This window comes from Esox lucius, chromosome 11 (assembly GCF_011004845.1).
Source record: "Esox lucius isolate fEsoLuc1 chromosome 11, fEsoLuc1.pri, whole genome shotgun sequence".
Taxonomy (NCBI): domain Eukaryota; kingdom Metazoa; phylum Chordata; class Actinopteri; order Esociformes; family Esocidae; genus Esox; species Esox lucius.
The window spans coordinates 22704472-22727950 of NC_047579.1; the positions used below are offsets into that span (position 1 = coordinate 22704472).

General features: G+C 44.2%; 1 protein-coding gene across 2 annotated transcripts in view; it reads left to right on the forward strand.

Moving 5' to 3' along the window:
• The window catches only part of prkar1b (protein kinase, cAMP-dependent, regulatory, type I, beta), a 97516-nt gene that overhangs the window by 23809 nt on the left and 50228 nt on the right, over positions 1–23479 (forward strand). For both annotated transcript variants that reach the window (XM_010889451.4, XM_010889452.4), the window contains one exon: positions 6429–6520. In XM_010889451.4, the coding sequence (XP_010887753.1) occupies positions 6429–6520 (92 nt within the window). The remainder of the gene's footprint in view (positions 1–6428; positions 6521–23479) is intronic.

The window sequence follows — 23479 nt, forward strand, 5'->3', positions numbered from 1 at the left end:
ACATGATAACGACCCCAAACACACCTATAAGACGACCACTGCATTGCTAAAGAAGCTGAGGGTAAAGGTGATGGACTGGCCAAGCATGTCTCCAGACCTAAACCCTATTGAGCATCTGTGGGGCATCCTCAAACGGAAGGTGGAGGAGCGCAAGATCTAACTTCCAATGATGTCGTCATGGAGGAGTGGACAAGGACTCCAGTGGCAACCTGTGAAGTTCTGGTGAACTCCATGCCCAAGAGGGTTAAGGCAGTGCTGGAAAATAATGGTGGCCACACAAAATATTGACACTTTGGGCCCAATTTTGACATTTTCACTTAGGGGATGCCAGCGGTTTAGACATTAATGGATGTGTGTTGAGTTATTTTGAGGGGACATTTTGAATATACATGCTTTACATTGTACATTCACTACTTTACATTGTAGTGTCATTTCTTCAGTGTTGTCACATGAAAAGGTATAATCAAAATATTTGCAAAAATGTGAGGGGTGTACTCACTTTTGTTTGATACTGTAAATAACCATGTAAACTAGCAGCAATTTTAAAGAATGTAGACTGGGGAATATTAACAATATGGGTAGAAGTATTGAATATTATAAATAAAGTGTAATATGCTCATGAATGGTACATACAAATGAATATTCTAATGTACATTGAATGTACATAAAAGACATCAGAGCATTTGGAATGTTCATGTGTGATCAGTATGATCATAGATAAATGTTGCTGGTTGAGGAGCCTTATGACCTGAGGGAAAAACCTGTTTGTGAGTCTGGAAGTGTGTGGCTGGTTGCTCCGTTAGCGTCTTCAAGATGGCAGCAATGTGAACAGACCATAGCCTGAGTGGCTGTAGTCTTTGATGATGTTCCTTGCTTTCCTAAGGCAATGTGTATGGTAGATGCCTTGCATGGAGGGAAGATGGCAGCCAATGACTTCAACAACCTCTGGAGGGACTTGCGATCCGCAGAGGAGCAGCTGCCGTACCAGGCAGTAATGCAGCCTGAGAGGATGCTCTCAATATTGCACCTGTAGAAGTTGGTGGGAGTTCTTTTCAGACATGCCAAACATATTGTGTCTCCTCAGGAAGTATAGTCGTTTTTTGGGCAGTTTTCACTGCCGAGTTCACTTGCCTGGACAAAGTGAGGTCATCTTTGATGAACACACTGAGGAACTTATAGTCAGAGACTCTCCACTTCAGCTCCATCGATTTGTATGGTGGCATGACCTCTTCGCTCTGTCACTTCCTGACGTCCACGACCATAGTCTTGCAGACTTTGAGAGAGAGGTTGTTGTCCTGGCACCATGTAGCCAGGTACTTTTCCTCCTCTCTGTAAACGGTTTCATCATTGTGGGAGATGAGACCTAGGATGGTTGTGTCGTCTGCGTACTTAAGGATGACGTTTGAGCTGTGTGTGGCCACGCAGTCATGCGTGAACAGGGAGTACAGGAGGGGGCTGAGTACGCAGCCCTGTGGGTCAGTGCAGAGGAGGTATGGTTGCCCATTCTCACCTCCTGGGGTCTGCTTGTTAGGAAGTCAAGGATTCAATTGCAAAGGGAGGTGTTAAGTCCCAGGATCCTGAGCTTAGGAACAAGCTTAGAAGGCAAAATAGTGTTGAATGCTGAGCTGTAGTCCACAAACAGCATCCTTGTGTATGTGTTGCCTTTTTCCAGGTAGGAGGGCAGCGTGTGTCGCCAGGGCGATTGCATAGTCCGTAGATCTATTGGGGTGGTATGCACATTGAAAGGGGTCCAAGGTGTCAGGAAGGGTTGAACAGATGTGGGTTCTGACTAGCTGCTCAAAGCATTTCATGATGATGGAGGTCAGTGCTGCAGGGCGGTAGTCATTCAGGCAGTTGATGGAAGGTTTCTTCGGTACAGGGACAATGGTGTTCTGTTTAAAGCAGGTGCGGACTGTAGACAGAGTTAGGAAGAGGTTGGATATAGAGGTGAAAACCTCCACTACCTGGTTGGCGCACCCCCTGAGGTCCCCCTGAAGTCCTGGAATGCCATCTGGCCCTAGTGTCTTTGGAGTGTTCACTCGTTCAAAAGCTGTCCTCACATCAGCTGCAGTTAGGGACAGAGTGCATTTGTCCTGGTCCTCAGCAAGCCTTCCAGAAGGAATGATGTTGGTCGCCTCACACCATGCATAGAAGGAGTTGAGCCAGTCGGGGAGAGAGGCGGCAAGCCAGGCGGGCATCATTGCTGTGACTCCAACTTATCCCGGTAGCCTTCCGTAAGTCATAACTGGAGTTCCTCAGAGCATCCAGGTCCCCGGAACTATAGGCAGTGGGCCGTGCTCTGAGCATAGCACGGACATTACCATTAACCCAGGGCTTTTGGTTGGGGAATGTCCAAACATTTCCCCTCGGGACAACATCATCGATACACTTGGAGATACATGCTGAGACAGAGTCTGTGTATTCATCAGCATCCCCCAGCTGCAGCTGCATCACAGACCATCTGCCAGTCTGTTGCTTCAAAGCCGTCCTGGGGAGTCATTTCTCACTGAACGAAAACACGGTTTATCCTGTTTTAGGCATTGTTTATAGGATGGGAGGAGCAGAATCGACGGGATCCGCCTTACCAAAAGCTGGGCAGGGGAGTTTTTTTTAACCATTTCGTATTTGTGAATGACAATGGTCACAAGTCTGAAAAAAGGAAAGTTAATGTGCTGGTGGTATTTTGGCAATACTTTCCTCATATTTGCCCTATTGAAGTCACCAAAAACAATGAAAGCTGCTGTAGGGTTAGTGTCCTCTTGTCCATATATTACTCTGTATAGGTCCTCCAGCAACCATTTTATCTACCTGCGGATTGTGATTGTGATTATAGTGGAGCTGAATTTCCACCGAAGGTAGAAGGACCATACTTTTACAGTTAGTAGCTTCAGGTCTGGTGAACAGTGTGTTGAGAGTACTGCAACATCCGGGCCCCAGCGAGAGTTAACCATAATGCAGACCCCTCTGCCCTTACTTTTACCTGACTCTGACGTTCTGTCCTGTCGGTAGATGGAAAAACCAGCAGGGGTGATGGCCGAGTCAGGCACCATAGGGTCCAGCCAGGTCTCAATCAACGCCGACACACAACAGTTTGCAACGTCCCGCTGAAAGTTAATCCATACGTGTTGTTTGTCCCTTTTATTGTCCAGGGATTGAACATTTGTGAGTAAAATGCTCTGTAATTGCGGATTGCAGTGTCTTGTCCGAGATCTGCATAGGATAGGCACATTTGCCTCTCTTCTTTTTCCTCCGTCCGTGTATTGGTTAACAGTTCGGTGGCAAGCGCTCCGGTAAGTCGTGTAAAGGTCCGTATTCAGCGATGAACGAATTTCCAAAATTGCTAGTCGATCATACTGTATGAGTGACAGTGCAGGATGAACAAAAATATAAACAATATAAACAGTAATAAGCAAAAAACTATGAGTGACTGCAGAGCCATTGTCAGTGAAACCTTTCTCTACGACACACAGGAACTTGCACATCTGTGAACCCACCATTAATGCTGAACAATATACAGGTTTTGGAGTCACATATGCTGCCAACCAGATTACATCTTTTTCAGGAAATGCCTTGTTTATTTCAGCAAGACAATGCCAAACCACATTCTGCCCGTATTACAACAGCATGGCTGCTTAGTAAAAGAGTCCAGGTGCTAAACTGGCCTGCATGCAGTCCAGACTTGTCACTCATAAAAATAAAAAAACATTTGGCGCATTATGAAAAGAAAAATACTACAAAGAAGACCCTGAACTGTTGAACAGCTGAAATCCTATATCAAGCAAGAATGGGAAAAATAATGGGAAAACCAAGAAGAGATTATGCAACATAGTGGTAAACTTTCTTGAAACATGTTGTTGACAATTCAAAATGGGCATATATTTTTCCAAAACAATAGAATGTCTCAGTTTCAACATTTGATAGGTTGTCATTGTACTATTGTCAATTAAATAAAAGGATTAAATTATGTGCACATCATTGCATTATTTTTTATTAGCATTTTACGCAGCAACTTTTTTGGAAACGAGTTGTAATAGAAAACTCTAAATGACTGACCCTGCCAACCTGACTTTTCAGACAGGCCTTAGCAAGCAACATTTCAAATGGTATTTGAACCTTGGTCTGGTAGCTCCGAAGTTCTGGAGGGAGACAATGAATCTGATCACAACACAGTCTCTATAAACACCAATGACCTGATAACAACACAGGCTCTATAAACACCAATGACCTGATAACAACACAGTCTCTATAAACACCAATAACCTGATGACAACACAGGCTCTATAAACACCAATGGCCTGATAAAAACACAGGCTTTATAAACACCAATGACCTGATAACAACACAGGCACTGTAAACACTAATGACCTGATAACAACACAGTCTCTATAAACACCAATAACCTGATAACAACACAGGCTCTATAAACACCAATGACCTGATGGCCTGTTTAAGAACAATAATGAGGGAGTTTTGGTAGCTAAAGGTTTTTGATAGTTGTTCTTCCTTCCCCAGCAATATGTGTTCCATTGACAATTGATGTGACCAATCTTAGTTGATTAGCAAGATATCCTAATGTTTCATGTGTGTGTGTTGACGCCACAGCCTTTCTGTTTGTGTGTTGTGTGTGGCTGGGCTTTGCACTGTGTGAACTTGGTTTTGACCAAGTGTCCAAATGGAGAAGCTCTGTGAAATACAGGTCTCTACAACGGCTTTGCCCTCTCAGCTTCTATCTCTCTCCGCCAAACTCAATGCTCTTCCTCCCCATCCTCACATACCCTTAAACGGGCTACATCCTCTTCCTCTCCATCCTCTCTGTTGTGACCTTCCTTGCTTTAAAGTGGTTAGTCTTTATTGTCTGTAAGGCCAATCTTCACCCCACTACCCATACAGAGAGTCTAAATGGCTGTGGCATCATGAAGGTTTCAGCCATCTTGCTGCTGTTCCAGTACCACTACAGCTCTTGTCGTAGCTGTGGTTCTCTTCACGCCGAGCCATCTGTTGCTGTAGGTTAATTACAACTTACTGACTGTGGCTCCCATGAAAGACTTTTCTCTTTCTGTTTTTCTTTCCTTTCATTTTTGTGTCTCTCTCGCAATTCAGTTTTCATTTGAATGGGATTTATTTGCACGGGAAACGTTTGTTTACATTGCCGAAGCTAGTGGGAAAATAAGGAAAGCTAAAATAGATAATGACCTCTGTCTGGCTTCTCTTGCTCTCTTTCTTATTCTCTCTCTTCTAGTCTGTCTTATTCTTTGACTCTTCTCCCCTCAATCTCCATAGAAACCCATCTGCACATTTTAGAGCTTTGTGTTTCCCTCCCTAGAATATCATGTTAGATAGAGAGGCACTAGTCTTTGTAGTGGGCTCTGAAGAAATGTGGCCAGCCACCTCATCCCACCACACAGTCCTTTGGTTCAGACATGAAAATTCATGTTTTATGAATGAGCATACGGCCTTGTGAACTCAAAGGGCTGGGCTGAGCTTCACACACACACACACACACACACACACACACAAACACACACTGAACTGAGTAAAACAGATGAGGTACATTCAATTATGTAAAGACACGAGGGTTCAAAATGTACCCAACTCTGCTTTTATGTCTGCATTCAGCTGTTTTGATTTATGCCCATGTATGTTGCTTCATAGAAAGTTAACTTACAAGGCTCCCATGTTTTCTTTTCAACTGGCCCTATCTTAGGCATTTTTTATACTTTTTAGTCAAAGATAAACAACATGACAAATAGGCATACAATGTTTAGAACTGCTTTTCTAAAACATATTTTTATTAAGGGACGGGAAAGTTATGGCCTCCTTTCTCTTGGGACCACTTGCATTACATAACTTTTTTTAAACATTTTATCTTAAGTTTTCTTTCAACAGTACGATGAATTGTTTTAATCTAGTCAAAAAATGATCCATCAAGCAGTTTCATTGGGGCTATTGGAAACAATTATGTGATAAAAGACACAATTTGTCCTTAAGCTCCTCCTATTATGTTAATTAACACAACAATGTAAAACTAGGTAAAGAAAATGTGTATCTGAAAGGATTTTGCTCCATGGTTTATAGTGACTCCAATGCATCAAAATGGTTTAGGGATGTTCAAGAAAAACTCTGCGAAAAGACAAACTTTGCTTTAATTTGTGATTTTGCAATCACAGTTCCCCCTTAATGTGTTCTACACAGCTTGTAAGCATCAAAGTGGGAAACCAATGACATGCATGTGCCAACCTCTAAGTAGTAGGCCAGCATGCATTACTTCACTGACTGGTGTCGGTATGGTGACCTGGTTTTAAAAAACGCTGAGTTGAAGTATTGACTTTAATTCCATGAATGTAGTTCATTCCCTGTAATTCTGTTGTCTCTGATGCAGTTGATGTAGTGTGATTCCTGCCTGAGAAAACATGTTGATTTCTCCTCAGGTGATTCCTAAGGACTACAAGACAATGACCGCTCTGGCCAAGGCCATCTCCAAGAACGTGCTGTTTGCTCACCTGGATGACAACGAGAGGAGGTAAGCAACACTGACGTCTACATTACGGCCCCCAGACTAAAATCGTTTTGTTTAGACATTATTAGTGTTGTTCATTGCAAGGCCCGCGGGCCGCGGATGGACCCTGGTGGTCTGTGCGTCCCTTGATGCGTCCGCCATTGCATTAAGTGTTGCATTATTTTGTCTGGTGGCGTCCCTCAAACTGATCGACCAAACGGGCCCCCATCGGAAAAGTGCTGAAGAACACGGTGTTACGTAGACAAGAGACAACAAATGTACATATTTGTATGTATTGTATTTGTATGTATTCTTACTGCAGCTATTTAGCTTGTTAGCAGCATTTCTGAACATAAAAAAAGTGAGTGACTAATTGTCGGACTTGCTAACAGACTGACTGACTGGTTGACTGACTGACTTACTGATGAGCCAGCCAGCTGACTAACTGACTAGCAGACTTTGAGACTGGCTGGCTGAATGCCTGGCTGACTGACTGACTGTCTGAGAGACTGGCTGGCTGAATGTCTGGCTGACTGACTGACGGTCTGAGAGACTGGCTGGCTGAATGTCTGGCTGACTGACGGTCTGAGAGACTGGGAGAGTAACAAAGAGGCTTTTTGTGGTTGCCTGTCAATCAATCAATCAAATTTATTTATAAAGCCCTTTTTACATCAGCAGTTTTCACAAAGTGCTTTAAATTTAGGAAGAAACCTAGAGAGGACCCAGGCTCAGAGGGGTGACCAGTCCTCTTCTGGCTGTGCCGGGTGAACATATTAATTGTACAAATTGTAATAATTAATAAATGCATGTGGGCAGAGTCTATTTAAACTTAGTCCAGGTCGGTAGCATGACCAGGTGGACAAGGACAGGGACAACACATGGGAGGGAGGAGGCGTCAGCACAGTGGCAGCTGATATCGTCAAGTATCGTCTTGATCTTCAACACGACCAGGAGGACTTTGGACAGGGACAACAGTGTTGTGTTGAGCAGTGTGCTGTAGTGGCCACAGTGGGCCAGTGTTGTCCGCCATGCTGCTGGATGGAGAGTGGTCAGATGTACTCTGAGGAGAAGAGGCCAAGGGTCCGGGGAGACACAGAGGGTGTGAGGGGGTGGAGGGTGACGGGGTACAGCCAGGGAGGGCTTCCAAAACCCAGCGTGGTCCGTACTGTTCTGCACTGTTATTGTCCACCGCCATGGCAACCTAGCAAAAAAAACAAGCTGCCTGTGAAAGTTAGACAGTAATGTAAAGTCTGTTCAAATGTGGATGGAATTGGGTTACTCGGAACGCCGCAATTCGCCACGGCTCTGAGAGAGGGTCTTAAGCCGAGTGGATGTCACAAACACAAAACGACAGCGAGAGAGAGCCCGCCCTCGTCCCTACCCTTCATCCCATGCCTGACCCTTACCTTCCTCTCCACCAGACTCTTCCCGTTTCTGTCCGTCTGTCCATTTGTCTTGGAACATACCTAATCTCTTCGCTCTCCATACTGTCCTCCCTCTCTCCCTGGCTCTTTTATCTCTCACCCCCCCCCCCCCCCCCTTCCTCCCTAATCTCCAACACTGCACTGTGGGAAAGTCTTTCAGGTAGCTCCCCTCCTCTTTCTGCAGCCGGAATACTGTTTCATTACCGGGGAGAATCCATTACTGTGTATCTCAGGATGCCTCCACGGAGCAGCAGGGAAAACCCGGCTCCTACTCTCCCCATGGTCCCAGGGAAAACTCAAAACACACGTTATTCCAGTCTTTCATCAGCTGACAATTCGCCGCCCCACTTCTTGGCACGGGGCTCGGGTCTGATTGCATGTCATGTGTTGTTGCAACCGACAGTTTGCCCAGCAGTGGCGGGCCTGGAGGAGACATGTGATCCGGTGGAGTCATGCACACAGGCAGGAGGACGGCTGGCGGAGAGAGGGTTCAAACGGTGCCAGCTACCTCGCCGGTGTTCGGAGGTTGGCACGGCCAGGACTGTGCACGATCCTGAACACGCATGACCAGCTGTCTTGTCGGCACAAAGGCTACTGCCGTGGCCCGCCAGCCGTGGACAGACGTAGAGGATGTTGCATTTGTCATGAGTGATGGAAACCGCCATGATGAGGGATCCACATCGTGTGAAATCAGCCGTAGTAGCTGGCACAGGTGGCGTGACTTCCCCTGGTTCCAGCTGAAGCGCCCGGATGCATTGCGGTAGCTTTGTGGTTGACGTGCCGACAAACCGACATGTATTGATGCGCGTATAATTTGCTCTCCTTGATCCCAGTTACTCGGGGGAACACGTTTGGGATTTCAAAACAACACAGATCAGTTGACTACGACTCTAGCCTACTGTATTTGATAGTCAGTGATTGATCTGCCGAAGAGTCTGTCGGCAGACTCAGCCAGTGGATTTGCAGGTCCGTTTCTTCAGCACGGCTGGGGCAGAATTGGTGCAGGGTTTTTGAGGCGGTCCGAGGTACAGGATGGGCTGACGCAGGTGGGCAGATGGTGTGTGATGAACAGTGCTGGTGTCACACAGATGGACGGTCACATGGCCCCGCCGTACACCATTGGCTGTTGCCAGTGACAGATGGGCCATGATTGGCTGGAGCGGTTGGGGGGCTACGTTGTTGCCATGGCAAATTGACTTAACTTTGTGCCATTGGTCTGTGAGGTTGTGGTCTTCGTAAAGCGATGTCCGCACTCTGCAGGTGAGACGGCCTGAGTAACTAGTGGTCTTTGAGGCTGGGATAACCTGACGTTTCTGGCCTGAGATGTTGCTGTTCTTGCTTGGCTCTGGGCCATCATTGCTAAGCCTTGCCGAACACCGTCTGTCATCTGCTGGTGTTGCCAGTCGTGGGTTGGGTCTGTTTGGTGAGCCATGGAAAGAACAAGGAGAAGGTAACAGCCTCTGTCATTAGTCAGTCAGCGGTTCAGAAAGCTGAACGGACAGCGATTTGTTCCTCCAATTATCACCCTATTATGGCATCATCCATGCAATCATCAGCCACCAACCTAGAGATGACACAATGAATGGCCCTTTTGGCTGGGGAAGAGGGAAGGAAGTGTGTGTGTGTTGAAGATGGAAGGAAGCAAAGAACGTTGTCTTTTATATGTGATCTCTAACAACATATTTAGTTTCCCCTACAGACTTGAGAATAATGTGTCTTTATGTGTTTGGAGTCAGAGTAATGCCCTGCAGGGGAATCCTTTGTAAGTGACTGGCCTTCACGTTGGTCATGTTCTGTTGCCTTCATGATTGTTTCCACAAGTCGTCCTGTGACTAATTCGGGAAGTGTGTGTGTGGGGGGGGGGGGGGTGAGATGAAGTGTGTTTGCGTGTGTGTGTGTTGAGGGTAGAATACGTTGTGTCTATGTAGTCAGCGTGACTGTGTGTGTGTTCGTGTGTGTGTTCAGAGGGGAAGGGGAGCGGTAGAGGGGCAGTGAGAGAGTTGGAGAGAGGGAGAGAGAGTAAAGGCAGCCATTGTCCCAAAATACAGATGCCCTTTTGTGACCCCTCCTGGCATTGTGCTACATGACGCGCAGGTGGGGCCCTGTCCTCCATGCCCTGGCACCATGGCACCTGCTGTGCCCCCCTGCCCTGCCAGGGCTCCTCACTCACCCCTTTGGTTCTCACCCTCCTTCACTCCTCACCCCTGAGAGCGTGCCGCCAGTCACCTGACAGCTGTTGCCAGGCAACACTCATTCTCAGGTTTAGCTTTTTTTCTCTGTACTACTGGTCGTTAAGGACGTGGCACGACAAGGTCTTAGTGGAGAGTTATCATTGCCTGGAACAACTGTTCAGGAGAGAGAAGGAGAGGAGGAGCAGAAAGGATGGAGGGAGAATGCCAAGAGGAGAGTGTGATGAGTTCAGAGGCCCTGCAGAGGTTGTTTGTGGCTTGGTTGGTGAGCCCTTCCAACATCAGGTTTGTGAGTTCCCACACCAGTACCCACACCTTTACTCACACCAGTACTCACACCTTTACTCACACCTGTACCCACACCAGTACTCACACCTTTACCCACACCAGTACTCACACCTTTACTCACACCTGTACCCACACCAGTACTCACACCTTTACCCACACCAGTACTCACACCTTTACTCACACCTGTACCCACACCAGTACCCACACCTTTACTCACACCTGTACCCACACCAGTACCCACACCTTTACTCACACCTGTACCCACACCTGTACCCACACCAGTACCCCACACCTGTACCCACACCTTTACTCACACGTGTACCCACACCAATACCCCACACCAGTACCCCACACCTGTACCCACACCTTTACTCACACCTGTACCCACACCAGTACCCCACACCAGTACCCCACACCTGTACCCACACCTTTACTCACACCTGTACCCACACCAGTACCCCACACCTCTACCCACACCAGTACCCCACACCTGTACCCCACACCTGTACCCACACCAGTAACCACACCTGTACCCACACCTGTACCCACATCAGGACCCACACCCGTACCCACACCAGTACCCACACCAGTACCCCACACCTGTACCCTCACCTGTACCCACATCTCTACCCACACCAGTACCCACACCAGTACCCCACACCTGTACCCGCATCTGTACCCGCATCTGTACCCACACCAGTAACCACACCTGTACCCACACAAATACCCACACCTGTACCCACATCAGGACCCACACCTGTACCCACATCTCTACCCACACCAGTACCCACACCAGTACCCCACACCTGTACCCGCATCTGTACCCGCATCTGTACCCACACCAGTAACCACACCTGTACCCACACAAGTACCCACACCTGTACCCACATCAGGACCCACACCTGTACCCACATCTCTACCCACACCAGTACCCACACCAGTACCCCACACCTGTACCCGCATCTGTACCCGCATCTGTACCCACACCAGTAACCACACCTGTACCCACACAAGTACCCACACCTGTACCCACATCAGGACCCACACCTGTACCCACATCTGTACCCACACCAGTACCCCACACCTGTACCCACACCTGTACCCACACCTGTACCAACACCCAAACATTGGCTTACTGCTCATCTTGTAGATGTTCATAAGGGCTGGGTTTCATGACCTGTGACCTATAGATGTTTATAAAGCCTGGGTGTCATGACCTGTTGATTTTTTTAAGGGCTGGGTGTCGTGACCTATAACCTGTAGATGTTTATAATGGCTGGGTGTCGTGACCTGTGATGTTTATAAAGGCTGGGTGTCGTGACCTGTGACCTGTAGATATTCATGAAGGTTGGGTGTCATGACCTGTAGATTTTTTTAAGGGCTGGGTGTCGTGACCTGTAACCTGTTGATGTTTATAAAGGCTGGGTGCCGTGACCTGTGACCTGTATTTATAAGGGCAGGGTCTCATGACCTGTGACCTGTAGATGTTTATTAGGGATGGGTGTCATAACCTATAGATGTTTATGAGGGCTGGGTGTCGTGACCTGTAGATGTTTATAAAGGCTGGGTGTCGTGACCTGTGAGCTGTAGATGTTTGTATGCACTGGGTGCCGTGACCTGTGACCTGTATTTATAAGGGCTGGGTGTCATGACCTTTACATGTTTTTAAAGTCTGGAAGTCATGACCTGTGGAATTCAGGTCAGACATACAGTGTCCTAGGAAGACAACTACATCGACAAGTCATTAGCCCTCATGTGTGTCTGTGTGCCTCTCCATGTGACCTAAGCGCTAAAAGAGCAGAAGTCCTTGGCCTGCCCTAAACGTGGCTACTGTACCACGACAATAACACTCTCTCACGCACACATACACACACCCAAGCACGCTACTCAAACACGCACACACCCCTATCAACCAATGCATGCTCAGGCACTGCTCTCTGTGACATAGTGATGTTATGCCCAGAGAAACGGGCCTTATCTCTGAAACCATTAGCTCACAGTTCAGGCCGTCTTCCAGCGTGCTGTTATAATTGGATGCTGAGGTGAGGGCTTCAGATTAGATAATGAGGGAGTGATTACGGCCAGCAGGCTGAGGAGCAGGGGTCAGTCTGGTTCAGTGGACAGGTGTGTGTACTCTACCTGTGTGTCGTACTCGCCCCCATCACGGCAACACTCGCTTTGTACATTAATCCAGCTCGGGTCCATTACCGACGGTCTTCACACGGGGCTGATTGGGCCGGTTATCAGCGGTACTGTGTGGTCCTGGGTCCGATTAGGTTATCTGCCTGGTTGATATCCGGTTGCTATCTGACTTCCTACCGTCGTGATAGGGGCTTTGTGACTTGGGATTTGTACAAGGCCGGGTCATGTGTTTCCGCACACCTGGGCCGACAAACTAGCTGACCTCCCATTTGGCAGCCTTTGTATGCATGTGTCTGTGTGCATGTGTGTCTGTGTGCGTGTCTGTGTGTGTCTTTGTGTGTGTGTGTGTGTGTGTCTGTGTGTGTCTTTGTGTGTGTGTGTGTGTGTAGTCATTGTCTGTATGGCAACAGCTGCTGCCTCATAGTTCGGTAAACACACACACACACACGCACGCCACAGGGCTACAGTTGCAGGTGCGTGTATGTGTCTACAGTGCTGGCATCAACAGTTACGTGTCTGTTTGCAATTAGAACCATACGTCCTGTGGGCACAGGGAGGTCAGAGGTCACGGCTGCCCTTCCAGGTGTGTCAGATCAATATGACTGGTCATGACTTGGGAGTCAGAGGCGGAGAACTGGGCCTCTTTCATGTTTATTTCTGAGCATTCTGTTTTCCCCCTGCGCGTGTGTTTGAAACCCCCTCAGAACAGGTGGAAGAGGGCTGACTAGACTGGGGAGAACAGGACCAGAGAACGGGGAGGGTTCGGCTGTTGTGGACAGACTTTGTGGGGAGGGTCTGGACCCTTGGGTGGCCTTACATACAGGGCCCTTATTTGGAGCCTCGATGAGCAGTAAATGCTGGATCTAAAGTAAATATTTTTGATATTTGTGCTATATTTGTGATATTGGTTATTTTCAGCGTTGATGAGGGGAGAGGAGGCTGCTGGGTAATTTGTCAGAGTTGTGCCATCCTTGTGGACCTGCTAGGACAGTGGTATTCAAACCACATTTTTCATCACTTATATCTTATATCTCTTATAAACATATATCAGTGGATAATGTTAATATCCATACACAACCACACAGTGTTAATATCCATACACAACCACAGTGTTAATATCCATACACAACCACAATGTTAATATCCATACACAACCACATAGTGTTAATATCCATACACAACCACAATGTTAATATCCATACACAACCACAATGTTAATATCCATACACAACCACAGTGTTAATATCCATACACAACCACATAGTGTTAATATCCATACACAACCACAATGTTAATATCCATACACAACCACAGTGTTAATATCCATACACAACCACATAGTTATAATATCCATACACAACCACATAGTTATAATATCCATACACAACCACATAGTGTTAATATCCATAATACAACCACAGTGTTAATATCCATACACAACCACAGTGTTAATATCCATACACAACCACAATGTTAATATCCATACACAACCACAGTGTTAATATCCATACACAACCACATAGTTATAATATCCATACACAACCACACAGGGTTAATATCCATACACAACCACAGTGTTAATATCCATACACAACCACAGTGTTAATATCCATACACAACCACAGTGTTAATATCCATACACAACCACAGTGTTAATATCCATACACAACCACATAGTTATAATATCCATACACAACCACATAGTTATAATATCCATACACAACCACACAGTGTTAATATCCATACACAACCACACAGTGTTAATATCCATACACAACCACAGTGTTAATATCCATACACAACCACAGTGTTAATATCCATACACAGCCACATAGTGTTAATATCCATACACAACCACAGTGTTAATATCCATACACAGCCACATAGTGGAACTATATCCTCTCTTGAGGATACTATGGGCATCCAGCCAGTACTTAACTCTAGACATTATTTCGGTTTAATGTCCTTAAGCTAGGCTTTAATCAACTGCTAGGCTGTTATGCTCTATATTAGATAGGCTCCAAGTACTTCTGCTGTACAGCAAATGAGTCTTTCAGGAAAGCCATTGATCGTTTTATCATCAAATTAACAGGCAGAGTAATGAGTTGATGGAGGGACTGACCTCCTAACCTCCCACCTCTGACCCCTGACCTCTGACTCCCCTGACTCCGGGCTTTGTGGCCCCTGCTGACAGACGGTGAACATCCTAGCGTGAGAGAAGCAGGGAGAACTTGTCTCTCTGGGACTGTTGAGAGATGGAGAGAGAGCGAGAGGGAGAGACAGACAGACAGATAGGAGGATATTCTAACAAGGAAGAGGATAAGCAGATGGAAACCATATGTAGAAGGAAACTGATGTGTGTAAGGAAGTTCAGGGTGATTATGGGATCTGATTAGCTCAGATCAGATCTTCTGGTATCAGACCAGTCAAATGAGTCCTACATCAATGCCTTGTAACTCTATCTCTCTGTATCTATACTATGAAATCTGGAGCAGCACAGAGCAAATAGTGATGTCTGCATCCTGTTGCTTTGTTATGATGACCATTCATACTGTGTTGTGTAATTAGGGCCATTTATAATGCATTTTGTTATTAGGGCTTGTTCGTAGTGTGTTATGTTGTTAGGGTTTATTTGTAGTATGTTGTGTTGTTAGGGTTTATAAATAGTAGACATCTATATACTGTATAACTTGAAAACACAGCAGATACAGGTGAATAGTAGATGTCTATATACAGTATAACTTGAAAACACAGCAGATAAAGGTGAATAGTAGACATCTATATACTGTATATCTTGAAAACACAGCAGATAACACAGCAGATACAGGTGAATAGTAGACATCTCTATACAGTATAACTTGAAAACAAAGCAGATACAGGTGAATAGTAGACGTCTATATACTGTATAACCTGAAAACACAGCAGATAAAGGTGAATAGTAGACATCTATATACTGTATAACTTGAAAACACACCAGATACAGGTGAAAAGTAGACATCTATATACTGTATAACTTGAAAACACAGCAGATACAGGTGAATAGTAGACATCTATATACTGTATAACTTGAAAACACAGCAGATAAAGGTGAATAGTAGACATCTATATACTGTATAACTTGAAAACACAGCAGATAAAGGTGAATAGTAGACATCTATATACTGTATAACTTGAAAACACAGCAGATACAGGTGAATAGTAGACGTCTATATACAGTATAACTTGAAAACAGCGGATACAGGTGAATAGTAGACATCTATATACAGTATAACTTGAAAACACAGCAGATACAGGTGAATAGTTGACATCTATATACAGTATAACTTGAAAACACAGCAGATACAGGTGAATAGTTGACATCTATATACAGTATAACTTGAAAACACAGCGGATACAGGTGCACGATACTGTGGTTGTGTATGAATAGGGCTGCACGATATATCTTTTCAGCATCGACATTGCGATGTATGCATCCATAATAATAGTAAGGTAAATGTAACGTTTTGCAGGACCCAAGTGCGGACACAAAGTGTAAAGAAAAAGGTTTTTAATAACGTAACAAAAACAAGAAAACTACAAGAAACGGGCAGGCAGGCAGGCAAAAACAGACTGGTAGAGGGACGGACATGAACCTAACAGAAAAACACAATGACTGACAAAGGGCTAACATAAGAGGGCAAACTTTATAGGGAACTAACAAGAACTAAACAACAAACGGGTGAAATCAATCAGGAGCGAAGGGACAGAACATATTCAGAAACGAAAGACAAAAACAAAACAGGCTACAGGCAAAGACAGAACACCAAATGGAACAGAACCTCACAGTAAACATATTTCAAAACACATATATGTGGTTGACATGCAGGCTCTGCTTGCACGTGACAAAATGATGGAACGAGGAACAGGCAAAAAAGAAAGAATGAAATGGAGAATTTGGTTGCAAAAAGAAATGCATCGTCAATTATATGGAAATATTTCGGCTACAGACAGGATGATGCTGACCAAAAACAGGTACTTTGTCGAGAGTGCCTTGCAATTGTTGCCAAAACACAACCAATTTGTTTGATCATTTAAGGCGGCACCACAAATCTTCGTATGACGAGTGTAAAGCATCTCAATGCCGTCCAAATCAAAAATCTATTTCGGATGCATTTTCCAGTATTACACCATATGAGAAATGTTCCAACCGGCAGATAGAATCACAGATTCAGTTACATTTACGTCGCCAAAGACATGGTACCAATTAACAAGGTTACCCAAGAGGGTTTTAAAAACATTATCAGGTCGTTTGACAAGCGGTATGTAATGCCATCACGCAACAATTTTTCTCAAGTTGCCATCCCAGAGCTGTACGAGAAATGCAAGGCACAAGTTGAAACAGAGCAGTCACAAGTGGAATATTATACAGCAACAACGGACCTGTGGTACAGCCGGACAACGGAGCCCTACATAAGTCTGACCGTAGACTTTATTAATGAAGACTTCCACCTGAAAAGTCACTGTTTGCAAACTGCATTTTTCCCAGAGGATCATACAAGTGAGAACATCGCAACAGGGATGAGAGAATCTTTAGCTGATGATCTTTAGCCTAGATGAGAGTCGTCTAGTCTGTATAACAACAGACAATGCCACGAACATGGCGAAGGCTGCACCTGAACAAGTGGACCAGATTGCAGTGCTTTGGCCACAGACTGCATCTTGCAGTTGGTAAGTTATGCCCAACTGTGCATTCTATTTTACTACTGTTGCTATTGCTATACTATTTCTGTTGCATATTATTACCTAGCAACCTGTTCTGAATTATAAATTTTTTCATGAGTTTCATATATTTGCATTGTAGAGGATAGGGCTGGGGAAGAATGAAGGATACAGACTGTCAGGTTGATAGCCAAAGCTCTGAATGCCAGGGCTGATATACTATGGCATTAATGTTTCATATCTATATATCTCTGCAATCTTTTTTATGTGTAAATGTTGCATTTGTTTACAGTAACAAACGATGAAATTAAATGCCCCTATATTCCAAGGAAGGCGTTCTGGAGGCATCCGAAACATATTGCCCAGATGCCCTCATATCAGAATGCCAAACAAGATGGGGTTCCAGACAGAAGTTGATCAGCAGATACTAGAACAGCAGAAGGCTATAACTCAGGTCCTGTCTGAGGACAGGAAGGCATAGCATCTAATTCTAACCTGGCAAGATATGGACATCCTGGAATCTGTCAGTAAGTCACTGGGCCCACTGCTGGACTTCACAGATGCACTCTCAGGAGAAGACTATGTTAGTGTCTCATATGTGAAGCCAGTTCTTCACCTCTGCTAATACAAGAGGGAGACACAGACTTGACCAAGACCTTGAAAACTGAGATGTTGCACTACATCAACGAGAAATATAGAGATGAAGCTACTCAGGAGCTGCTAGATGCGACTTCTTGTTTGGACCCTCGGTTCAAGATGGACTTCATCAGTGAAGACAACAAGCCCCAAGCCAAGGCCAGAGTGGCATCAGAAATTATGGAATGCCAGAAGGAGACATCAAGCAGCAGCACTGAAGTGGAGCCTGAAGTTGCTGATACGTCCCAGGCAAAGAAAGCCAAGAAGTCCTTGGGAAGTTTCTTTAAACAGAGCGGAACTGCAGCAAAGGGTGATTTCTCTCTGACCCACAAGGATGCGGTAGAAGCATAATTAAACAACTACCTGCTAACTAGCACCTTCCATAGACAAAGTGGAAGATCCACTTACATGGTAGAAAACACATAGAGTAAGCTTTCCACATCTTGCCAAGCTTGCCCGCAAGTATCTATCCATTCCCGCTACAAGTTCCCCCTCAGAGAGGCTTTTCAGTACAAGTGGCAACATTGTCACTTGCCAACGGTCATGTCTCAAGCCTGTAATAGTGAATAGACTGGTATTCTTGGCAAAAAACCTTCAAGTTTGAGTGGGGAATGTATACATGCTTAAAGTCAAGTTATTATATTTGAATAGAATTTAGATTTACTATATTATTCTACAGTGGTGAGAAAGAAATGTATTTATTTTACTAGATACTCTGTTTAGAAAGAAACCAGGTTTTATAGTGTTGAAAAGTTGAATTTAATCAGCATTTGTCTAGCCATGATGATCAACACTGTTTTCCTTTGGCACTGTTGCAAAGAAAAGTTTATTTTAAAAACAAAAGTTTGTGAAATACAATGGTTCTGTGTTGATATTTGTTATTCATGTTAAGTTCATTGGTATTTATTAGTAAGGTTTTGCTTTTATCATTACAAATTATTTGTTTTCTAAACACTGTATTTGGTTTTTGTAAACCACTCAGGATTGGTGTATAGCTGTTCTTTTACATTTTACAAATGGTTTAATTTAAAAAAATATTTTTCTTTTTATAGAAAAGGAGGTTTGTAATTTCATTTGTAATGTTATAAAATGTTAAATGACTTTTGATTTGATTTTGTCATTCACATTAATTCCCTATTGTGATAATGAAACTTCCTCTGTAGAGAATGCTCTGTTTTAACCTGGTTGGAGTACTGAGATAAAGCCTCCTGTAATCTCCTGGATCCCTTACAGACACCACACCTCTTCATTCACAAATGAGCCCCTTTATTTTAGGGTAAGCAACATGCATTATTAATATCATAACATGTTAGATCATTGACTTTGGCCTGAATTGATAGAAGGGTATTACATGAATACAATAGAACCATGGTGAATTAAACAGTGTATTAATTAATATAATACATTTAACTAAAATAAGTCAAAAGGTAAACGGTCATTTTCAGTTTCATTTAAAATGTTTGTTCTCCATGAAGATGCAATTCCCTACAAAATTACCCCAATCATTCTAGAATAATTAATTATTCTCCAATAGAGCTTTTCAAGTCATCTGGTGAAGACATCCTGTATTTTTTCACATCACATTATATAACTCAGAAAATAAAATATCGCAATGTCAGTTATTTCAATGAAGTTCACCTTTGAGCATGACAATGACCCAAAGCACACATCCACATCCACAAAAACATGGCTTCACCAGAAGAAGATTTACATTTTGGAATGGCCCAGCCAGAGCCCAGACCTGAATCCAATTGAACATCTGTGGGGTGATCTGAAGAGGGCCGTGCAAAGGAGAAGTCCTCGCAATCTGACAGATTTGGAGTGCTTTTGCAAAGAAGAGTGGGCAAATATTGCCACGTCAAGATGTGCCATGCTAATAGACCCTACCCAAAAAGACTGAGTGCTGTAATAAAATCAGAAGGTGCTTAAACAAAGTAATCGTTTAAGGGTGTGCACACTTATGCAACCAGGTTATTGTGTGTTTCTATTTTATTTTATTTTATTTTATTTTGGTATTTTTATCATAGGTACTCTTCAACTGTGAGTGACGGAATCTAAAACCAAAATCCATAAAAACACATTGTATTATTTTTAAATAATTAATTTGCATTTTATTGCATGATGTAAGTATTTGATACATCAGAAAAGCAGAACGTTATATTTGGTACAGAAACCTTTGTTTGCAATTACAGAGATCATATGTTTCCTGTAGCTCTTGACCAGGTTTGCACACACTGCAGCAGGGATTTTGGCCCACTCCTCCATACAGACCTTCTCCAGATCCTTCAGGTTTCGGGGCTGTCGCTGGGCAATACGGACATTCAGCTCCCTCCAAAGATTTTCTATTGTAATATACTTATGTCATGCAATAAAATGCAAATTAATTATTGAAAAATGGTACAATGGGATTTTCTGTATTTTATAAAACTTACAGACCTCTACATGCTTAGTAAGTAGGAAAACCTGCAAAATCGGCAGTGTATCAAATACTTGTTCTCCCCACTGTACTTAATTCTTGTAAATACTTGTAACATTTCTGCCCTCCTCTATTTGCACTTCTGGTTAGATGCTAACTGCATTTTGTTGTACTGTACTTGTACTGTTCAATGTCAACAATGTTTACTCTAATCTAATCTAAATACATGTTTAAATTCTACCATGCAAGGAATTAACCATAGATAAACAAGATCCAGAACTTCCACCGTCTTCACTGGGCCTGAGCTCATTTAAGATGGACTGAAGTGAAATGGAAATTATTTTTGGTAATCATAGACGCCGCGCCCTCTGGAATAAAGAGGAGAGGGACCATGCAGCTTCTTATCAGCATACAGTTCAAAAGCTAACATCAGTGATGGTATGGAGGTACATTAGTGCACATGGCATGGGTGACTTGCACATCTGTGAATGCACCATTAATGCTGAACAATATATATACAGGTTTTGGAGCAACATACGCTGCTATCCAGACAGCGTCTTTTTCAGGGAAGGCCTGGCTTATTTCAGCAAGACAATGCCAAACCACATTCTGCACGAATTACAACAGCATGGCTCGTTAGAAAAAGAATCTGGATACTAAACTGGCCTGCTTGCAGTCCAGACCTGTCACCAATTGTTAACATTTGGCGCGTTATGAAACAAATAATACGACAAAGGAAAACCCAAACTGTTGAGCACCTGAAATCCTATATCAAGCAAGAATGGGAATACATTTCACATTGAAAACTACAGCAATTGGTCTCCCAAAGGCTTACAGAGAAGATGGTGATGCAACACAGTGGTAAACATGCCCCTGTCCCAACTTTTTTGAAACATGTTGTTGGCATCAAATTCCAAATGGCCTTCTTTTGTTCCAAAAGCAATAGAATTTCTCAGTTTCAACATTTGATATGTTGTCTTTGTATTATTTTCAATTAAATACAGGGATAAATGATTTGCACATCATTGCATTATATTTGTATTACATTTTTCGTAGCGTCCCAACTTTTTTGGAAACGGTGTTGTAATAGAAAACTCAAGGGATATAATTTTTTTTAAAATACATTTATATTTTGCAGGTCCTGTATCTCCATCTGCTTGTTGACTGTGTGCTGTAGTGTAGGAGTTGTGATTCACAGGGCTGGTTAATGGCGATCTGGCATTTGATGTTTCCTGCAGATGGCTCATCTGTTGGGTTATGTTATGTGTTGTTTGTCAGGACGTTGTGTCTGCATCGTGCCTGTGTCTGTGTGTGTCTCTGTGTACTAAGTGATAAACCCTCTCAGTACCTTTGTGAGGAGCACTAGAAAGAGAAGGACCGGGAAGCAGGGTCGTGTGGTAGAGACAGAGTCACTGTGTTTGTCCACGTCTCTCCTAGTCGCTAGGTTGTTTGTGCCCTGTATTTGTGCTGCGGAAGTGTCTTTCTCCTTCCTGTAGTGGGGTGTCTTTTTATGTTTGTTTGGTGGGGTTCTCTGCTCCAGTCCCTGTTATGTGTGTGGGTTGAATTCTGTGTGTTCAGGTGGTATCATTTCCAGTCAATGCGAGGTCTTGTTTCGTCTCATCTCTACCATGCGAGCAACTCACACTTGCTGTCCCACTCTATACGCCAACTGGGGATGCAGATATCAAGAATCAGATTAGTAACCCGAAAGCAACATTTGTACTGTTTAAATAAAATAAACTTTAGGAATCTACTAACTGAAGTGGGTTGGTCTACAAACTAGGGATGTCACAAGAACCGATACTTTGGTACCAAGTTGATGCTACAATTCTGAAAACAGGATGGTACTGGTTTTTGTACAGTACTGTAGGTACCGGGGATCCAACACGTGAAAGATGGCAGCAAGTACTTTGCATTCAAGACTGATGGTCAGTGAGCAATACATTTACAAAGACTAGTATGCAAATGGTGCCTTCGAACATTCGAGACTAAAGGAAACACTTACAACATGCGAAGCACCTCAAAGTGCCATTCTCATTCAGGGATGTTGTGTTCCAACAGAACAGGCCTGCCATCCTGCTGTTGAACCAGTTCATCGTGTTTGCCTCTTGGTGACATACCAGGTACCTAATCATTTTAGGAACATGTGCTTAATCCAGTCCTTTTTCAATCCAATGGAGGAGAAGTCCTGTGGTTCTGTGAACCAGCTCTATGCAGATAGTCCTGTCCTTCAGATTGGGAGGTACCGGAGTCGGGTTTACCTGGACTGGTCTCCTTAGGCTCTCCATCCTACTGTCATGTCATTAAGAAGTATAAAATACCACTAAATCTAAACCAGGTATATAATAGGTCGAGTGGTATCCCAAACAGGCCCTGAGGGCAGGGAAACAGGAAGACGTTTGAAACGAAGACAGAGAGCATTGTCTGACTGGACTTTCAGTCAGTGTTGTCCAAGACACTTATTGACTCAAAGCGCATGTGTGTGTGTGTGTCACATGGTTTCAGGGGAAGGTATGCAATCAGACACGACAAACAGTCCATGTGAGCGGAGAGAGTGGGCGTCTGCGGGGAAACACTGTGTCCAAGTTCCGTTTCCAAACTGAATCTATAAAATGGGCCTGCGAGTTGTTGCCTCGGTGTCCCTGTGCATGCGTACGTGTCCCCACGCACGTGTCCTTGAGTTTTCACGGCGTGTGAGGTTGAAAAAAATCTCGGTATGCAAACATTTGTTTGTGTGTGTTGACTGTATGGGTAATTGTGTGTGTTCAGCCATGTATGTGTGTATGTGTGTGTCTGTGTGTGTATGTGTGTGTCTGTGTGTGAGTGAGTGAGTGACAGTCCCTAATCAGCTGAAGTGCCTGCACACAATGTTCCTCTTGCCACCCTCCAGTGCGTCTATATAGGCTAGTTTTGCCCCCACAACACACACACACACACACACACACACACACATAAGAACACACTCATTAACATAGCATAGAACAGCCCAGCGCTCATGAATTCTGTAGCTTCCCATTGTATACATTCCTCCGGTGTGGATTCTAGTGTGATGGATTCCAGTCAGCCAGAGACAGGCCACTATGGAGCAACACTGACAGTCTCTCTGTGCCGTCTGTTACACCCCTCTAATGCCTCCTCTCCTCACTCTTCTCATGCCTGCCCTCCATGTTCCCATAAGTTGCCCCTCTCC